The sequence below is a fragment of the Diabrotica virgifera genome, chromosome 1, assembly GCF_917563875.1.
Source record: "Diabrotica virgifera virgifera chromosome 1, PGI_DIABVI_V3a".
NCBI lineage: Eukaryota > Metazoa > Arthropoda > Insecta > Coleoptera > Chrysomelidae > Diabrotica > Diabrotica virgifera.
This window is the reverse complement of record NC_065443.1, coordinates 226,410,614-226,431,843: the sequence shown is the minus strand read 5'-3', so window position 1 is coordinate 226,431,843 and position 21,230 is coordinate 226,410,614. Positions and strand designations below refer to the sequence as shown.

Below are 21,230 nucleotides of genomic sequence, written 5' to 3'. Positions count from 1 at the left end.
GAGGTGACTTTGAAAGGGTCGTAAAGATGGTTTTTGCATGTTATTACAAGCTTTAATTGTAAATAGTTCACTGAATTTTTGCTGTAGAAAAATTTTTTGCAAACCGGGCTCTTGGGAATTAAATAAGCTACAATTTCATTATTAAACATTTTTTCGTATCTCTGATGCTAATCTTTCTATTCTGAAGAAAAATCCATTTTTTCCAAACTACAAAAATTTGTTATTCGATTTTAACTCCATTTTTTTTTAACCAATCATTCTATGTCGGTCAAATTTCTAGAACCTATTAATAATACAGAAATAAAGAAGACCAAATAAGGTCAATGACTAATTTTAATTAGGGTGGTGATTAGGACAGTTGCTTCCGATCACTTTTTCGCTGAAAAAAAATAGTGACTGATTAGTTATTCGAATTATTCTTTTCAATATAAGTCACTTTATTTTTGAGCTAAAGCCTTTTTTTCTATTTCAGGAGATAGATATTTTTAAATACTTTAAATTAGTTTCAACAAGTTATCCTAGAAAATGCATAGTTTTTCCGTCTTTTGACTTTTAAACTACAATATTTAGCATTTGACGAAGAAGAGCTAACATATAATAAAGTATAGCTCGATTACTATTGGTCTTAAAGAAAATTAAAAAAAAACGGTTTTGCTTATTTTTCAAAAGGTACATTTTTGTTAAGTAAAGTTGTTTTGATAAAACGAAAACTTTTGGAGTTATTAGCAGAAAACTTATTAAAAACATTGATTTTTTCGATGTAAAACTAACACTTTCTGTAGCGAATAAATCGAAAACTATTAATTTTATCACAAAAATATATAAAACGTTTTTTGCTTAGAATGAATGTTTTTAACAACTTTTGTGGTCAAAATATAATAACAAATTTCCACCATCCAGATGGGGTGGCAAACACCCCCATGGTAAAAGCGCCTTTCGGCATCATATAGATTTTGATCCTTGGACTATTCACTACTTATTCTCAAATTTTCAAGCAAATCGATCCATTCTGTAAAAATTGCGAGGTTTTGTCCTATTTAAAGTTTCATTACTTGGACTATTTCCGTTACATGCATTCGTTGTTCCTCTTTCTTTTTAACTGCCCAACAATCAGTTCCGTATATCGTAGCTGGTCTTATGGCTGTTTTATTGAATTTTCTCTTCAGCTTCATTGGAATTTTTTTGTCACACAATACACCACTCGCTTCCTTCCATTTCATCCATCCTTCTTCTTCTTCTTTTGCCTTAAGTAATCCAACTTTGGACATAGGCCTGCCCGAATTCAATCTAGTGTTTTTTATTATGCGCCACTTGGTTCCAGTTGTGTCCTCCAATCTTTTTAATGTCATCAGCCCATCTCATTTATGGCCTTCCCCCGCTTCTGCTTCCAAACCATGGTCTCCATTGTTGTAGTTCGTGGTTCCATCTTATGTCTTTCAGTCGGGCATTGTGTCCTGCGAAGCTCCATTTTAATTTGGCAGCATGTTCTCCTGCGTCTTTTACTTTGGTTTTGCTTCTAATCCATGTATTTGTTTTTTTGTCTATGAGCCTCACCCCGAGCATTGATCTTTCCATCGTTCTCTATGCCTTTACTATTTTATCCATATTGGCCTTGGTGAGTGTCCACGTCTGTGAACCATACGTAAGTATAGGGAGGATACACTGATCGTAAACTCTGTTTTTCAAATATTGTTCTATTTTAGTGTTTTTCAAGATCCAACTCAGTTTTCCAAATTCTGCCCACGCCAAACTTTACCTTTCTGTTAATTTCGGGAGTTTGATTTTCGTTGTTAACTTTCATTATCTGTCCCAGGCAGATGTATTCAATTATTGTTTCTAAATTTATGCATTCAACGTTATTTTTCTAATGTTCGGTGTATTCATCATTATTTTTGTTTTTTCCGAGTTCATCTTAAGACCTACTTAGTACTTAGGTCTTAAGATGAACGTAAGTTGGTCTTAAGAAGTAGGTCTTTCATCCATCCACCTAATTATATTGCAAGCATCTCCATCTATATCTCCATTACTTTGTAATACCGATCCTAGGTATTTAAAACTCTCACTTTTGACAATCATTTCACCATAAAAATATATCATTTTATAATTTGTAGTATATCCTGTAAACGAACATTCCAGATACTCTGTCTTTGTCCTATTAAGTGTTAAACCTTTTTTCTCAGAGTTTGTCTTCACTGTTCCAGTTTTTGTTCAAGTCGCCTTCACTATTTCCCAGCAACACCATATCATCAGCATAAAAATGTTAAATATAATACTCACTCACCGGCACAAAATTCCGCCACCCAAAATTTTTGTTTAAGTTTGACAATTTATAACTTTATTATTTGTTCTCCGATTTTCAAGATTCTTACACTAGTTTGTAGGTAAATGTATTAATATCGTTTGGTATTATTGTGGTGACAAAAAAATTTTGCTTGTATAGCATTATACAGGGGTGAATGGAAGCGTTGTATTCCCTCCTAACTTTAAAAAATTCTGAGGAAAAATTGAATAGCTGATTTTGTTTCATAGTCCTCTATTATTATCCCGGATATATTACTAAATTTTTGTTTTTTGAATTATCCGAATATCTCTTTTATTCTAATAGCTCTACCATTTTTTGTAAATAAAAACACTGATTGACTCATAAAGTAGAGGTTGGATTGATAAGATTAGAATGGCCCGCAAGCAGCCCAGATCTCAATCCTATTGAGCATTTCTGGGATGAATTAAAAAAAGCTATTCGCCATCATCCTAGGCCTCCAGAAAATTTGGTACAGTAATGGCCCTGGTAAAGGAATATCGGGCTATTCCCCAGGCAATGATAATAGACCAGGGCGCATCTGTAAAAATATTAGTACATTTGGACGTTGAGAGGTTACTCAGATTTTTTTGCAGACATTGCTTGAAAATAAATCAAATAATAATATTTGAGTTATCCTCCCTCTCAAAAAGGTCCGGAACATTGTTTAAATAATCAAAATGTCAAAAAAATAAGGAAAAATTCGATTTTTTTTCTTGGTTTTTTGATTATAACTTTAAAAGTATTCATTTCCGAGAAAAGTTCTACTGACGTAAAAGTTGTGTAATTAAATTTCCTATAATATAGAATTGGCTAGAAATTTAAAAAATAGTCACCCTTGTTGCAAAATAGCAATAATTTTGAAAAAACCATACAAAAACAAGTATTCGCATTTTACATTTTTCAACCATTTATGCTGCACTTAGGACCTTCATATTTCACCCTGAAAAACTGTCTGATACAGTAAAACAATACTTTAAATTTCATTAAGATCGGTTCAATAGATTTTGCAAAATAAATTTTGCAATCCAGCTTTCGTAAAAAAAAATTCATTTTTTCAAAATGTTACAGGACTGAAAATAAAGCAGATAGCAAGTTGAAAATTTTTTTGCATATAGAAGTGTACTGTACCTTTAATTTGCAATTTTGCAGAATTAAAATCGATTAACATCACGGCGTCAGGAATTTTTTTAAATAAACATTAATTATTGGTGCTACGCACAGGACAGCGGATAGTTTGCTCTGATTGGGCATTCCAATGACCTTTGACAATGATTGATACATTTTAATTTTTATTACATTTCGATATAAATAAATAAATTTGTTTATTGCAAAATAAAAACACATACTCTATCCTTTGAAATAACATTTTTATTAGCAAAAACTTTCTTTGTTCATATATTTTCAATTAAATAATAAAAGTTTATTATTTTTAAACATATGCAATTGTTTAAACAATATTTCACAAACAATAATAAAATTAGTTTGATTTTTGTGGAATTAAAATATTAAAATACAACAAAATATAGAGTAAGATAATAATATATTAGACAATGATTGGAAGAAATTTCGGTGGAAATCAACTTGTGTGAATCGAACACCGCTGTCCTGCGCGTAGCATCAAAAATTATTGTTTATTTCAAAAATTTTCTGACGCCGTGGTAATTAATCGATTTTAATTTTGAAAATTGCAAATAAATGGTACAGTACACTTCTATAAGCAAAAAAATTTCAACTTGCTATCTGCTTTATTTTCAGTCCTGTAACATTTTGCAAAATTTATTTTGCAAAATTTATTGAACCGATCTTAATGAAATTTACAGTATTGTTTTACTGTATCACGTCGTTTTTCTGGGTGAAATACGAAGGTCCTAAGTGTAGCATAAATGGTTGAAAAACGTAAAATGCGAATACTGGATTTTGTATGGTTTTTTCGCAATTATTGCTATTTTGCAACTAGGGTGACTATTTTTTAAGTTTTTAACCAATTTTATGTTGTAGGAAATTTAATTACACAACTTTTATGTCAGTACAACTTTTCTCGGAAATGAATACTTTTAAAGTTATAATCAAAAAACGAAGAAAAAAATCGAATTTTTCCTTCAATTCTTGACATTTTGATTATTTAAACAATGTTCCGGACCTTTTTGAGAGGGAGGATAACTCAAATATTATTATTTGATTTATTTTCAAGCAATTTCTGCAAAAAAATTTGAGTCTATAACACATCTTTATTTGATGCTAAACAGATTGCCAGCAGTATTTACTACAGGAGGTGGACATACCCGCTATTGAATTGTTTTGTTTTGTTGTTACTTTTGTTTTGTTAATTTTAGTGCGTTTGTTATTTTTAATTAAATAAACCTTCAAAGCAATGTTTTTATTTACAGTTCTTAGAAGAAAAGAGATATTCTGATAATTCAAAAAAAGAACCTTAGTGATACCTCCAGGATAATAAAAAAGTAGTATGAAACAAAATCAGCCCTCCAACTTTCCCACAAAACTTTTAGTTAGGAGAAATAACAACACTTCCATTCACCCCCGTGTAATGCTATCTAAGCAAAAAATTTTTGTTAACGGAATACTAACAAACGACACCAATAAGTACATGTACCTACAAACTGATGCAAGAATCTTGAAAATCGGAGTAGTTATAAATAATAAAATTACAGATTGTTATACTTATTAAAAATTTTGGGTGGCGGAACTTTGTGCCGGTGAGGTATTATAAGGACTAAGCACCGAGCCTTGGTGGAATCCTACTTTCACATAAAATTTATCAGTCTCTCCCACACCTATCCTAACACTAGTTGTTACTACCCCATACAAATATCTCGCAATGACTTTTACAACACAACAATTTTTACGATTTATGTTCATAAAATAAGACTCTAGTGCAATTTTAACCTTTCATCCCCCACCCCCATCCTCTTCTAGCAAAAACATCATTTTTCATTATTTTTTTTTGGTGGCATGATCAATTTTAATGTTAAAAAAATTCACACGCATAGTTATGGTAGGGGATCTCAAGCAGAGATTTTTGCAGTTACTCGAGCGCGTCAGATTATGACATGGTGAGAAATGTTGTACCCTATAAATGTACCCCTACCATATATTGAATCTTAATACAGGGGAATTCGTTAAGGGGGGTCCGAAATAAAAACACTAGCCTTAGAAAAACTGGAAATCGTCAGATTAAGATAAGGTAAGTTAAGTAGTCAAGGAAATGGGTGAGTCACAAAGTTTCACAAGAAAAAAACGAATATTTCGAGAAATGAACGTCAAATCGAGAAAAAAAAAAGTGTTCTATATTTTTTAAACATCTATCGAATGACACGAAACAGGGCCCCACGGAGAGGGGTGGTGTGAATTTAAAATTTTAAATAGAAACCTCGCAATATTTCGCGAAATAAACATCACATCAAAAGACTGCAAAATACACATATTCAATACTTTTGAACAATCTATCGAATGACACCAAACACGACCTCCCACGGAGGTGGAGAGGGGGTTACTTTAAAATATTAAATAGGAGCTCCCATTTTTTATTGCAGATTTGCATTCCTTGCGTAAAAATAAGTAACTTTTATTTGAAACATTTTTTCGAATTATGGATAGATGGCGTTATAATCGGAAAAACGATTGTTGGAAATGGAAAACTAAATTAAAAAATGGAGAGTCCCCACTTAAATAGAAAACTTTACTTAACTTTTTCTGGTTTTAGGACCTAATCTTCACAACCCAGTAGGACCCCATAAGGCTCGAGTTACTGCACATTTAGCATACTTTCCTCCCCTACTATTAAGGCCTGTACAAAACATGTCTATTTTTATAGAACCGTAGGTTGAGTGTACAAAACTTAAAAATGTAACTTTTTTGGAGATAGTTGTAGGTCTATTTTTTTATTTGATGTATTTTATCAAAAAATATAATTTCAGACTTTTAAGACATTCAAAAAATTTATCGCAATACGTTCACACACCCAAAAAAATTAAAAAGAAAAACTCCACTTTTTGGGGGGTTTAAACGTGTTCAATCAAATTTTTGAATGGACTAAAAGGGATTCAGTTACTTCAAAATATATACAGTGTAGAAGGCAGTTATGGAATAAAATTATTTCTGTCCTTGTTTCAAAAAATTATAAAAAGCGCTGAGACCCGTTTATTGTTACATATACATGTGCATTTTTTAAACATAAATTTAAATGTACAGGTGATTCATGCAAGCCTAGCAGAGTCCATAAGTTTTATTTTTAATGGAGCACCCTATATATTTCTATATTTTTAAACGCTGCTTAAGAACCTGATTTCAACGAACTATAGCATGGTGTATTATGGATAATACAGGCTGAAATTTTTAAATTATAAAGTAACCACTTATGGAATAAAATTATTTGTGTCCTTATTTTAGAAAATTATAAAAAATACCAGGACACATCAAGTTTTTTTATAAGTTTAAGTATACAGGGTGATTCACGCAAGCATAGCATAGTCCATTTTCTTTAATGTTAATGAAACAACCTGTCTATTTTTATGTTCTTAGAAGCTTAGAAGCTACTTAACAACATGATGAATAATACAAGATGAAATTTTTTCAATTATTTATAAATTTCGTTAACATGTTTACTTTAAATACAAATCCTAATATATTGATACTTAGTTTGGAAAATGTATGTCTTTACTTAGCTAATTTAAAAGATAATACCATTGTTTAAAATATGATAAATTATTAATAAAAACATTTGAAGTACATATTTAATATCTTGACGAAAATTAAACATAATTTTTAAATTTCACCTTGTATTAGTCATAATAGACCCTACATAATACACTTTTTTGAGATGAAATTGTTTAGCAGATTCTAAAAACATCAAAATATACGGGGTGTTTCGTTAAAATTAAAGATCATGGAATATGCTAGACTTGAGTGAATCCCCTGTATATTTTAGTTTATGTTTAAACAGTGTTTATTTGAATTTAAAAGTTGACCTATTCTAGAGTTTTTTTAAAATATTCTAAAATAAAGACACAAAAAATTTTAATCTTTAAGTGTTTTCCATATATTATAATTTCAAAATTTCACCCTGTATTATTCATAATACAAACTACATGATAGTTCGTTGAAATCGGGTTGTTAAAAAGCTTTTAAAAAGATAAAATATACAGGGTATTCCATTCAAAATAAAGCTCATGGACTATATTAGGCTTGTGTGAATCACCCTGTATATTTAAACTTTTTTCGAAAAATCGCACATTTATATATAAAAATCGACGGTTCTCAGTGTTTAAAAAAAAATTACAACAAGGACAATAAATTTTATTCCATATTTAAGTGCCTTCCACCCTATACAATATAGCCAAAAAAACTGGATTTGATCTATTTTGAAGGCTACGAAAAATGAGAAATCCCCGAGAACCACTTAAAACAATTTTTCTAGTGTTTTAATTTGGCGAAAATAAATAAACTAACTTTTTCGATCAAAAAACGAAATTATGCATTATGTGAGATTAACGTACCCTCGGAGATCCCTGGGAAAATTTACACTAAAAATAACAAAATTCAGTTTGGCAACACTGTGTTAATGTTGATAGTAACATATCTCTTTTGAGATAAACAGAACTGTAATTTAGTCCAGACAAATTAATATATTTTTATGCCAACAAAAATGAGATTTCTCAACCAAATAATGTTTCAAATATGATGTGCAAAATAATTTTTAATTGGGTTCTGCTAATGAGCTTGCTTTTTTTGTCATTAAAGTAGAAGAAACTTTAAATTTCATTCATTAAATCATTATTGTCTTAATTATTTTAATTGTACTAATATCCGTCGACTAATTCTGAATGATTAATGGGTTGTTAAAACATTTTATCTGTAGCGGCTTCTAGAATGTCTTGAAAATATCGAATTTCATTGATAAAATGCGCATATACCGCACCGATCTTCGCTTCGATCATACCTACATGCAAAAGGTTAATATTATTTGTCTTGTGGAGCAAGAAATGTGTCTGAAGGACATAGCTACAGTGGTAGGGGCAACAACACAGGGCGCTATGTCAAAAATCTATGCTAGGTGTCATGAATTAGCAAAATTTAAAACTAAACCAAGACAAAGTCACCAAAAAGTAACGACGACTCACCACGATTGTTTCATTGTCCAATTTGATAGAAGAGGTCCAAAAATTTCTCATCCGCAGCTCCAAAGGCATGTTTTGAAAGCTACAGGTTTAAGTGTTGAAATGTTGAAATGATTAGAAAAGAGTTTGCTTAAGTATTATACAGTAGGAGACAGTTACGGATTCTTGAGTTATCCAGGCAGCACAGGTGTAAAATCAGATGACCGACGAATCCGTAAACTCAGGTGGCGAGGAAGACAAGAAAGAACGGAAACTGCCAGATCTGTTCACAGACATAACAAAGGAAGTGCCATGTTCTGGAGAGACATTAGGATCGGTGAAATAGCTCCTTTAATATTTTCATCTAACCAACTTGAACTGCTCGTAGGTATGTAAATTGCTTTTTTTTCTGGAGTTAGGCTCTGAATAGGTCCAATGGGAGGAAATTTATATTTCGTACATGATAATGCACCTTGAAGCAGATGTTATCACTGTTCTGAAGTGGCCTACTTGTTTACCTGACCTTAACCCTGTAGAGTATTTTTGTAGAGTATTTTTTTAAATTCGCTTGAAATAATGAAAAATATCAGACGATTCTATATAAGCTTGGTTGTGTATATATGTATATTTCAAAGACCATTTTGTGACAAATATTCAACATCTTATTGGTAATAATAAAAATGGTATTATATAAACAAGTTTACAGACTAATATAGGTACACATTTTGAGTATATTTTAATTTTGGGCATTTACGTATACATACTTTATGTCCTTGTCATGCAACTAGAGGAAAAGCACTAAATACCTCACACCAGATATTTTAAATAGCATGTTTTGGTATATTGTTTCCCTTTATTTTTATTTATTATTTTGATCGAGTTGTTTGCCTCTTAATGGGTTGACTTTCCTTAATTGACTGGTGACCGTTGTCGATTTTAAACCAATCAATTAAACGTTGATATCGCATGGAAATTTTATCATCGTAATCGATATAGCCTTGGGAACGTAATGTTTAATTGTCTCTTTTTATGTGCCTATGCAACATAACGTAAATATAAGGGACTGCGTTGGAGTTCTGTGCAATTTTATCTAGATCGGATAAGATAAACGGATAAAAATTGGGATAATATACCAGCTATATTTTTGAATTATTATTGTACCTTTTATATTTATTATCAACTCAATTAATTAAGATAAAGGCAGTTTTTGTTTTTATTTGACTCAGAGTTGAACCACCATCTCCATATAGCTATTTCGCATCTATGCATCCTCAGTGAAGCTATGCAGTCACAACTCTGAAACAAATATACTATGGGCCATTCCACGAACATACGCCTGTTTTGGATTACTTCGACAACGGATATTTTACTGTGCAACATAAGAAGTACGAAAGTAAATGGCGCTAATAATTATTCCAATAAACAACAATGTAATTTGCAATTTACTTTCGTTCTTCTTATTTTGCACAGTAAAATATTCGTTGTCGAAGTAATCCAAAACAGGCGTATGTTCGTGGAATAGGGTATATCAACAATCCTGCCTATTTAAGGGAAAACATCGCGATGCAATGTTTTCACCTTTTGAGACGCAAAACAGCGACATCTCTCGTAATACGAGGAAGACGAAAAGCTAGATACTAATTTTACTAGATACTAAGTTTACTACTTTTATACAATTATAATAATTGAAATAAAAATAATAATAGTGCAGTGACTGAAGGTGGATATGAGCTATTACCTCCGATTTCGTTGAACCTCCATCGATTTGTATGAAAATTGGTGAGTGGTTAGAGGATATCTCAAGGAACAAAGGTGACATGGTGCCAACTTGCGCTTTTACCCTGGGGGTGGATGCCACCCCTCCTCGGGGGTGAAAATAATTTTATTAAAAATAACCCCACAACTCGATAGAGGGACAAATTATAAGCAAAATTTGTTAGATAAAGTTATTAAAATAAATCAAAACTTTTTGGGTTATTAAAGATCAAAGATTTTAATTTTTAGTGAGAAAAATGTATGTTTTTAACCATTTTTCATAAATAACTCAAAAACTATAAGTTTTTACAAAAAAGTTATTTTCAAAATTGAGGCTAATAAAAAATCAAATAAACTCCTTACTGGAAAAACCTTTCTTTGTTAACTAAAAGTAAGTTATAGGTAATTAAATGTATATTTCTTTCGTCGAGTAACCAAAGTATTCAAGCTTAAATACCGGCAAAATGGTGCATTTTATAACATAAACTTATAAAATATTTGTCAAAGTTCATAGAAATATCTATCAAATAAGCCCTCGAACAAGTTGATAGTATTAAATTTATGCACCAAAAATGTTTCAAAATATATCTTTTAAAAATTTTTCCAAAAAATTTTATTGTTTTTTTGTAAATAACTCCGTTAATTTTTAAGATATCAGGTTTACCTAAAAAGTAGTTATAAGTTAATTCCAAGAGCTATTAAAAAATGTCAAAATTAGTTTTTTAAACCTCTCACTTTTTTAACAATAAAAGGTTAAATGTCCCCGGTTACATGGTTCTCGCAGCAAAATTGAAATTTTAAACGTTTCTATTTCGGTTATTTTTTACTCTACGGAAATAGTAAAATGGGTACAGTATTTCCAACAGAAAAAATAATATTTAGTTATATATCATTTTTTACTTATTTTGAGTATTTTTGGAGTTACTATCAAAAGAAAATGAAAAGTACGATAATTTTAAAAATTCTGATTTTTTTAAATGGTATCTTTTTTTCAAAAATATGCATTCTAACCCGGTGAAAATTGTTGAAATCATTAACTATGTTAACCTAAAGAAATTCTTGTGAGGATTACTACAAATTTTAATTTTTGTGGAAATGTCGTATGTTTTATTTTTCACTTTTTCCTAAAAAAATCGAAAGCGTTCTCTTATTTTCATCATAACTTGCTTAATTTTGATGCTATTAACCTTTACTAGGGCTCATTTGATAGGTACTCCGAAGTACTTTGACAAGTGTTAAACAAGTATATTCTATAAAATGCATCGTTTTCCCGTTATGTAAGCTTGAATACTTAGATTTGACTACTCGTCGAAAAAAATATCCATTCAATTACCCATAACTCACTTTGAAATAACATTAGTTTAGTACTTTAAGTGGGAGTGTATTAAATTTTTTATTATCTTTAATTTTGATAATAATAGTTCTTTTAAAAAAGCTTATAGTTTTTGAGTAATACGTGAAAAACAGCTTTAAAAAATGCATTTTTTAAGAAAAAATGAAATATTTGATATTTAACAACTCAAAAAGTATTGATTTATGTTAATAACTTTATATAATAAATTTGGCTTAGAAGTTGCCCCTCTATCGATTTCTGGTATTTTTTTTATTAAAAAAAATTTCACCCCCGAGAAGGGGTGGCATCCACCCCCAGGGTAAGAGCGCAAGTAGTCATCATATCACCTTTGTTCCTTGAAATATCTTCGAACTACTCACCAATTTTCATGAAAATCGATGAAGGTTCAACGAAATCTGAGGTGAAAACCTTCAGTGACTCCACTATAAACAATATTTTAAATCCAAGACTTTTCGTTAAGAAACTGCTTTCTGGCTGCATCTTGTACCTCCGGCTTTTACAATATATGTATAAGTACAAGAGACGACGAATATAGAAGATAGCAAATAAAGGACACTTTGACCACGTATCTACCTTCTTTTCGTCTAGGAAAAGGACCGAAAGGCAGTTTCAGATACTCAAATCTGAGTGAAGATGAAAAAGATAAAGGCAGTTTTTGTTTTTTTTATACTCGTAATAACTTACGTGCATAGAAATAGGCCCACTTAAAAATTTGGTTATTTTTGATGTCTCATATTTCCTAAACCTGTTCTCCGATTTAAGTGATTTTTTGAACATGTTATAGAGTGATTCTTGAGCAGTACCACTGTAATAATATTGTTGCTATACAGGTAAATTTTGATTGTATACCGGGTGTACCAATCAAACTGTGTTTTTTCTCAAAGTTCGCATCACCCTGTGGAATATTCTAGCATTTATAAAATACTGAAATTAAAACCCAACTATAGCCTAAGGTTTTCTTAACATTCTTTTGTTTGATTCATTCGTTTTTGTAGGATAATAAAAACTTAGGTACTTTAACAACTAGACATTTTCTTCATCAATATCATCAATATCAACGGTGTTTCTAAATAAGTGCGACAAACTTTAAGGAGTAATTCTGCATGAAAAAATAATGACAGTTGGCTTCATAAAAGTATGTCCACAAATGTTTCGTTTCCGAGATACGGGATGTTGAATGTTTTCTTAGAAACTGACAATTTATTTATTGCTTTAAAACCAGTTGAGATATGCAAATAAAAGTTGGTGGTTTTAAGAGATTGCGCATGTTTTGACATGCAACTAAAAATTTTATATTCACCATTGGCGTGCATACGGGTAATATGACCCGTATGCACGCCAATGGTGAATACTAAATTCTTAATTGTATGTCAAAAATGTGCAATAACTACGCCTTAAAACCCACCAAATTTCATTGGCATATCTCAACCGGTTTTAAAGCAATAAATAAATCGTCAGTTTGTAAGAAAAAATTCAACATCCCGTATCTCGGAAACGAAACATTTGTGGACATACGTTTATAAAGCCAACTGTCATTATTTTTTCATGCAGAATTACCTCTTAAGGTTGTCGCACTTATTTAGAAACACTGTTGATATTGATGGTATTGATGAAGAACATGTCTAGTTGTTAAAGTACCTAAGTTTTTTATTATCAAACATAAACGAATGAATCAAACAACAGAATGTTAAGAAAACCTGAGGCTATAGTTAGGTTTTAATTTCAGTATTTAATAAATGCTAGAATATTCCACAGGGTGATGCGAACTATGAGAAAAAAACACAGTTTGATTGGTACACCCGGTATACAATGAAAATTTACCTATTTAGCAACAATATTATTACACTGGTATTATTAAAGAATCGTGCTATAGCATGTTCAATAAATCACTTAATTCGGCCAACAGGTTTAGGAAATATGAGACATCAAAAATGACCAAATTTTTAAGTGGGCCGATTTCTATGCATGTAAGTTTATATTGTAACAGCCGGAGATGCAGGATGCAGCCAGAAAGCAGTTTCTTAACGAAAAGTCTTGGATTTAAAATATTGTTTATTATTTTTATTTCAATTATTCTAATTGTATAAAAGTAGTAAACTTTGTATCTAGGGCTTTTCGTCATCCTCGTGTTACGAGAGATGTTGCTGTTTTGCGTCTCAAAAGGTGGAAACATTGCATTGCGATGTTTTCCCTTAAATAGGCAGGGTTGTTGATATTTGTTTCAGAGTTGTGACTGCATAGCTTCACTGAGGATGCATAGATACTGAAATAGATATATGGAGATGGTGGTCCAGCTCTGAGTCAAATAAAAACAAAAACTGCATTTATATTTTTCATCTTTACTCAGATTTAAGTATCTGAAACTGTCTTTCGGTCCTTTTTCTAGCCGAAAAAAGGTAGATACGTGGCCAAAGTGTCCTTTATTTGCTTTCTTCTATATTCGTTGTCTCTTGTGCTTACCTATATATTGTAAAAGCCGGAGATACAGGATGCAGCCAGAAAGCAGTTTCTTAACGAAAAGTCTTGGATTTAAAATATTGTTTATTATTTTTATTTCAATTATTCTAATTGTATAAAAGTAGTAAACTTTGTATCTAGGGCTTTTCGTCTTCCTCAATTAATTCGATTATACTTAGATAGGGCTTTTAGAAACACTGATGATGGATTACTTAATCCGAAAACGTTTTATTTTAATGTGACCCTTATTAAGGGTATTTTAAAATATACCTTTTACAACAAATCTAGTATTTTTGTGATTTATGGTTTACAGCCAACTACAGGAAGTTTATTTTCCTCGTGGATTTTATATTTATATTATAAGACAAGAAACCAGGGACACCAATACCAAAAAAGACGAAAATAGTATAAAAGAAAACAGGAATATGAAATTATTAAAAACTCTGAATAGCAAATAATAAAACAAATAATAAAATATTGTTAAAGATTACTATACATAATTAATATAATCGCCAACATAGCAAAACACAAAAACCACGATATGGAACGAAGAATACTAACTTAAGATCTGAAACACTACCAGAAATTATTAACGAGGAAGTTATAAATGCCTTAAAACAGATGAAAAATGAAAAAACTCTTGGAGACGACGGAATAAATATGAAAAGATATGATTAGAGCTAGAGGTCCAACTATGTTGGAGTTAAAAGCTTAATGAATAAGTGCCTCTTTGGGAGTGCTATTCTAAAGGAGGCAAACATAAACTCGAACATTACAAGTCAATAAGCTTGTTACCACCATCCTTACAAACTGTTTACCAAAATAATTACCAACAGACTATCAAATAAATTCGATAGATATCAGCCTGTGGTAAAAGCGGGATTTCGCAAAGGTTATAATACTGTAGAACACCTACAGACAATACAGCCACTTATCGAAATACCGCAACCTTAATAGATACCTTAGATTGTCAAAGAAGAGAGAATTATTGCATCGAATTTGAAGTAACACCAACTTTTGCAAAATGTAAGGAATCTCTGATGATGGCATTTGCTATGCCGAAAGTGCTTAGCTGATTTTAATATAGTTAATTTCCTAACAAGTGCAGAAAGTCATACTTTTCCGCACGCGACTGCAGTTTATTTTAACTCCTGCTTCGCGTCGTTCGGCAAGCAGTCGAGTGCGGAAAAGAGACTTTCTGCAAGAGTTAGGAACAATATTTTTTCTACGAGTCTTTAAAAAATATCCAAATCTTGATCAATTAATTTAATTAATATGAAAATACATACACTAATTAATTCTTTGACAAGGTTGTCAAAACCAAACTTTCAATATAATTAGTTAGCATGACGAGGATCTTGGTTCCATGACGATGATTCAAAACGACTGTTATTAGGTTTGTTCTAACAAACAGTCAAACTAGTCAGAAACCGTCAGCAAACAGTTGGTCAGTGAGAAAACATAATACAGTCACCAGTGCTATCCCCTCTACTCGCGCTGGTCCACTATTCGCTGATGGTTTCAAACCGTTTAAAACTTATGATAGAACAAACCTATTGTCTACCGATTTGACTTGAATATTATGTCAAAATAATTTTATTTTATCGAATTGTCGCGTTAATTTCATTAAAACAGGAACACAATAAGATAAATTTGAAATAAAATAGTAAATAATATCTAAATATTAGTTTATTGCATGTATTATAATTATTTTTTTCTACAAGTGTGCAAAAATGTCTACTTTCGCGCACGCGTTTTAGTTTTTTCCGCATGCGTTTTACTTTTCCGCACGCGTGTTAATTTAGATATGTTAATATGGCATTAAATTAATTATAATACATGCAATAAACTAATATTTAGATATTATTTACTAATTTATTTCAAATATATCTTATCGTGTTCATGTTTTAATGAAATTAACGCGAGAATTCGATGAAATAAAATAATTTTGACATAATATTCGAAAGTCAAATCAGTAGACAATAACAGTGATTTTAAATCGTGGTCATGGAAACCAAGATCGTCGTCATGCTAACCAATTATGCTGAAAGTTTGGTTTTGACAACCTTGTCAAAGAATTAATTTGTGTATGTATTTTCATATTAATTAAATTAATTGATTAAGATTTGGTCATTTTTTAAAGACTCGTAGAAAAAATATTGTTCCTAACGCTTGCAGAAAGTCTCTTTTCCGCACTCGACTGCTTGCAGAACTCCCGCTTCGCGTCGTTCGGCAAACTGCAGTCACATGCGGAAAAGTATGACTTTCTGCACTTGTTAGGAAAATAACTATAAGGCCATATTAAAATATCTAAACGCGTGCGGAAAAGTAAAACGCGTACGGAAGAGTAAAACTTTCTAAACTAAAACGCGTGCGCGAAAGTAGACATTTTTGCACGCTCGTAGAAAATAGTTATTTTCCTAACTAGTGCGGAAAGTGATACTTTCACGCACGAGACTGTCGTTGACCCGAACGACGCAATAGCGGAGTTCGGGCAAGCAGTCAAGTGCGGAGAAGACACTTTCTGCATGAGTTAGGAACAATATTTTTTCTAGGGCCGTACGTTTGGAAAAAAGCCACAAAATATTGAGTTATATCAATTTTTATTTAGAAGTGAAAATACACCAATTAATTCTTTGACAAAGTTGTCAAAACCAAACTTTCAATATAATGAATTACCATGACGACGGTATTGGTTTCCATGACGACACGACGATTCAAAACCATTGTAATTGTCTGCTGATCTGACTTTTAAATATTATGTCAAAATAATTTTATTTCATCGAATTATTGCGCTAATTTCATTAAAACATGAACACAATAAGATAAATTTGAAATAAATTAGTAAATCATATCTAAATATTAGTTTATTGCATGTATTATAATATATTACAAGGTATTTTACTTTCCCGCAGGCCGTGCGGGAAATTTACTTTCACGCACGCCGTGCGGGAAAGTGCAACTTTCGGAAACAAAATGCATGCGTGAAAGTGGCTCTTTTAGCACGGCTGTAGAAAAAATATTTTACACACTATCAGTTTTTGAACACATAGGTACACCTGTTGCCGTTTTGACTGATATAGGAGTGTTTACGAGTCATACAGTCTTTCCTATTAATTATCTACATTATGGTAGTTAGTCGACTTTAATAAATACATTGCCTTAGACTGTCAAAGAAGAGAGAATTGCTGAACGTCGACATCTGGTTCATTCACAAATGTATCAAATCAGTGCCGGTTTAACACAGTCTGCCGCCCGGTGCTGATACGGATGCCGCGCCCAGGCTCAAAAATATTTCTCAACTTTATTTCAATTCAACAAAACATATTTTGAATATAAGTTTATTAAAATAAAAAAAAAACAATTACAACTTTTTTTGGTTTCCAACTTAAATGAAAACTAACAATATACAAGGAAAAAATTAAGGGCGAACTTTTCACAAAGTAAAATAAAAATGTACTTAATAACATTCAAACAGGTAACATCAGGTAGGTAAGCAAATACCTTTACTATTGAAAAGCTTGTTTTCTTGATTTTACTGAAGCGAAGTTTTCGATGATATCAGTTATATTTAATTCATTTAGCAGGTCCTCGTTAATGGATAAGACTGCTAAGGACTTCAAATTTTCTTGGGAAATTGCATTTCTTAAGTAGGTCTTTACCCTTTTTAGTGTCGAAAGAGAGCGTTCGCCACTTGCATTTGCGACCATTATGGAGAAAAAAATACGCAGGCAAATATTAACGTTTGGAAATGAAGATATTAATTTATTTTTGTATAAAGCCTGTACCAATTCTAAAGGAGTGTCTATTTTTAATTGGGGAAGAGACGTTAACAATTGATTTAAATGAACACATTCTTGGGGAAAATACTCGTCCAAATCCTCCTTGTAGTTTTGTTGTAATTCGGTTGCCGATCTGAAAATATCTTCATCTTCCGTAGCTTTTAGTTTAAACAAAAATTCAAATGCTCTTGAACAAGATTTATAACTATCAGATCGGCGAATAATCTCCGACTTAAGATTGTCTATTATACAAACATAACATTGTGTTCGAATTTTTTCTTTTTGGCTTAAGCTTACCTCCGAATTCATTTCTCCTAATTGCAATTTTTTTTTGATAATCCTCTTCTCAGCATAATTTTCGTTCCCTGTTAACAACATTCCTAAGGCCTCGTAGTGATCAAAACGATCACGTAAGAAATCAAAGTAATCTGCTAAAGATGATAACAGATGAGCGGTTGTGCTTAAATCCATATTTTCCTTTTGTACTGATTTATTCACTTCATTAACCCTTTGTAAAACGTCAAGCCAAAATGATAAAATTATTCCGTTTTCCAACAAATCAAGTTTTTCCGATAGAGAAGCTGCTTCAACTCTTACTATGTTTTTCTCATTTATATCCGTTGATATTCCAATCAAACATGTTTTAATCAAACCGTAATTGCTTTTTAACGCTTTTACGGCATCAAAACGAGAAGACCAACGGGTTGTATTCACTCTCTTAGGTAACAGTGTCTGCCCCGACTCAGCCGAATCCTTTATTGCACGAGACAATAACTCCCACCTATGTGTAGACACGGAGAAAAAATTGTAGATAGTTTGTACCAACATAAAAAAAGATGTTGCTTCCAAACAACAATCTGCTGCATTTTGGACAACCAAATTTAAAGAGTGAGCAGCACACGGAACAAAGAGAGCTAAATCATTGTAAGCTTTAATACGTGCTTGCAAACCAGAATACTTTCCACTCATATTACTGGCATTGTCGTAAGACTGGTCTCTACAGTTCTTAATATCTAATTTCAAAGACTCTAACATCCCAATAACTGTTTCCTCAAGTTGTTGTGAGCTATGCCCAGTGTTTTTATAAAATCCCACGAATCTTTCCACGGGATTCCCTTTATTGTCACAATATCTCAAAATCACTGTAAGTTGGTCATGGTGTGTTATGTCAGGTGTTGAATCTACACTTATAGAATAGTATTTGTTTGCCTTAATTTGTCTAACAATTTCATCAATGACTCGATTGGATAAAATATTCAGTAATTCGTTACATATATCTTTTGATAGATATGACGTTTTGCCCTTACCTAAATTTGCTCGTGTATTAATATGATCTTTCAAAAATGGATCATATTCTGACAATAGTTCCAGTAAACCTAAGTAGTTTCCATTCCGTTTTTCGCCAATTCTTTCATGAGTACCTCTAAATGCCAATTCCCTGGTAGCCAGAAACTTTATTACACTTATGATTCTTTCTAGTACTTTCACCCAATATTCTTTCGCAGTGCTAATTTCCTTTTCGAGTTCTACATCAACTCTTCCTTGCTTTAATAAGCGAGTCATCAGATTATCTATATGATCATTGGATCTTTCATGTTCGTCTAATCTTTCCTTACTTGTATTCCATAATGAAAATCCTGTTTTAAATTGGTTCTTTTTATTTCCAAATAATACACAATAAAGACAAAATGCTCTGTCAAAAGACAAATTGCCAGTGCTCTCCGAGTAAATTGCCCAATCGCGGCGAACCACTTCTCCATTAACAAGTCTTTTATAAAATATTTGCTTACCGGCATACCTGTGTTGTTCCCCGAAATTTCTTTTTGACATTGAAAAGTCCATATCTGTAAGATTCTGTTCGACCTATTTTTCTAGAATCATTTCTGCTTAATTATGGGAATCTTGCCAAAGTGCCGGATCTTTAAAATTAAGTAAATCCTGTTTTGGATCTGAAAAAAAAATAAAAAAAATATTTGTCATTGTCCTGTTTTATTTACCATTTGTAAAGGCACCGTTATCTTTTTGCATTTTAGCCTCGTTAAAAAATTTAAATATGCCTTACCCGAGTTACTGGTGGTTGCTTCTTCATATTCTAATACTTTTGAAACAGGTGATACTAAGTGCTCTGGCTCTGGCACTAATTCTGAAGTCTCCAAAATAAGTTCATGTGGTTGAATATGAATATATTTATCACTAGTAGCACTAGAGCTACTACCGGGTTGGGAAATATTTGTAGTGTCGTCTTCTTGATTTCCATCAGGTGTAAAAAATGATTCATTTTGGGTATACCTTCAAAATTTTATTTTGTCTTTCTTGCTTTTCTTGTTTCCTTTTACGCCAGAAAGATCCAGGTTGTTTCCGCCCTTCCATATTTTTCTATTGAATATTGATTATATTAATGTTTAATTTACAAATTATAATTACCTATACAGTTTCAAATGTAAGTCAAACATCTTACCTTAGTTTAGTTGTACGTTTGTAGGTATTTCTCTTTCTACTCGTATTTATACAACTGCCTGGTCTGTATTAATATGATAGAACAAATTTTACTAATCGACTCTACCGACCTACGCCTTATTATTTTCTGGTTCAAGTGTTCAAGTAGTAAGCAGTTTCTGTTTTATTATTTCGGCGCGGCGCGCCGGCCGGCGCCCGTCTGCCAACCCAAACGTGTATTTTGCGGTGTTCGCACATTATTCTTAAACGCTGTAGAATGATATAATTTTACGGCGCACGGCATGTTTGTACGTTATCTGACATTTAGATAACATAAACTGAACACAGTGCATAAACCATATAGGTACGTCGACGTTAATAATAGTAATTTATTTATAAATTATTGTTAAGTTTTCAAGTTAATGATAAAACAGAAAAATTTTTATTAATATATCATGTGGATTTGTATGCAAATTTTATTTTACCATAATCATATAATTTCGGAACAGCACGCGCTTCGCGCGTACCGCCCTAGAACCTTCAACCGCCCGGTGCTACAGCACCCAAAAGACCCCTGGTTAAACCGGCGCTGCAAATACAAAGTAACACCAACTTTTGCAAAATGTAAGGAAGCTCTGATGATGGCAGTTGCCATGTCGAAAGTGCTTAGCTGATTTTAATAAATACTTTAGACACTACCAGTTTTTGAAAACATACACCTGTTGCTATTTTGACTTATATAGAAGTGTGTACGAGTCATACAGTATTTTTCTATTCATTATCCACAGTATGGTAGTCGACTTTAATAAATACCTTAGAGTGTCAAAAAAAAGAGAATTGCTGAGCATCGACATCTGGTTCATTCACAGATGCATCAAATTCAAAGTAACACCAACTTTTGCAAAATGTAAGGAAGCTCTGATGAAGGCATTTGCTATGCCGAAAGTATTTAGTTGATTTTAATAAATACTTTACACAATATCAGTTTTTGAAAACATAAACCTCTTGCCCGTTTGACTTCTATAGAATTT

General features: G+C 31.8%; 2 protein-coding genes across 2 annotated transcripts in view; both read right to left on the bottom strand.

The window, feature by feature from the left end:
* The window catches only part of LOC114329580 (alpha-amylase), a 412,355-nt gene that overhangs the window by 251,160 nt on the left and 139,965 nt on the right, over positions 1-21,230 (bottom strand). The gene's annotated exons all lie outside the window — the stretch shown is intronic.
* Positions 17,413-20,427, bottom strand: LOC126879034 (zinc finger MYM-type protein 1-like). Its single transcript, XM_050641923.1, has 3 exons — positions 20,222-20,427; positions 19,826-20,139; positions 17,413-19,712 (listed from the first exon to the last, which is right to left on the bottom strand). Exon 3 carries the CDS (start codon positions 19,603-19,605, stop codon positions 17,491-17,493), a length of 2,115 nt encoding a protein of 704 aa, XP_050497880.1. The 5' UTR covers positions 19,606-19,712; positions 19,826-20,139; positions 20,222-20,427; the 3' UTR covers positions 17,413-17,490.

Coding starts and splice junctions, on each gene's coding strand:
- LOC126879034 (XM_050641923.1), bottom strand. CDS start 19,605: ATGGACTTTTCAATGTCAAAAAGAAATTTCGGGGAACAACACAGGTAT.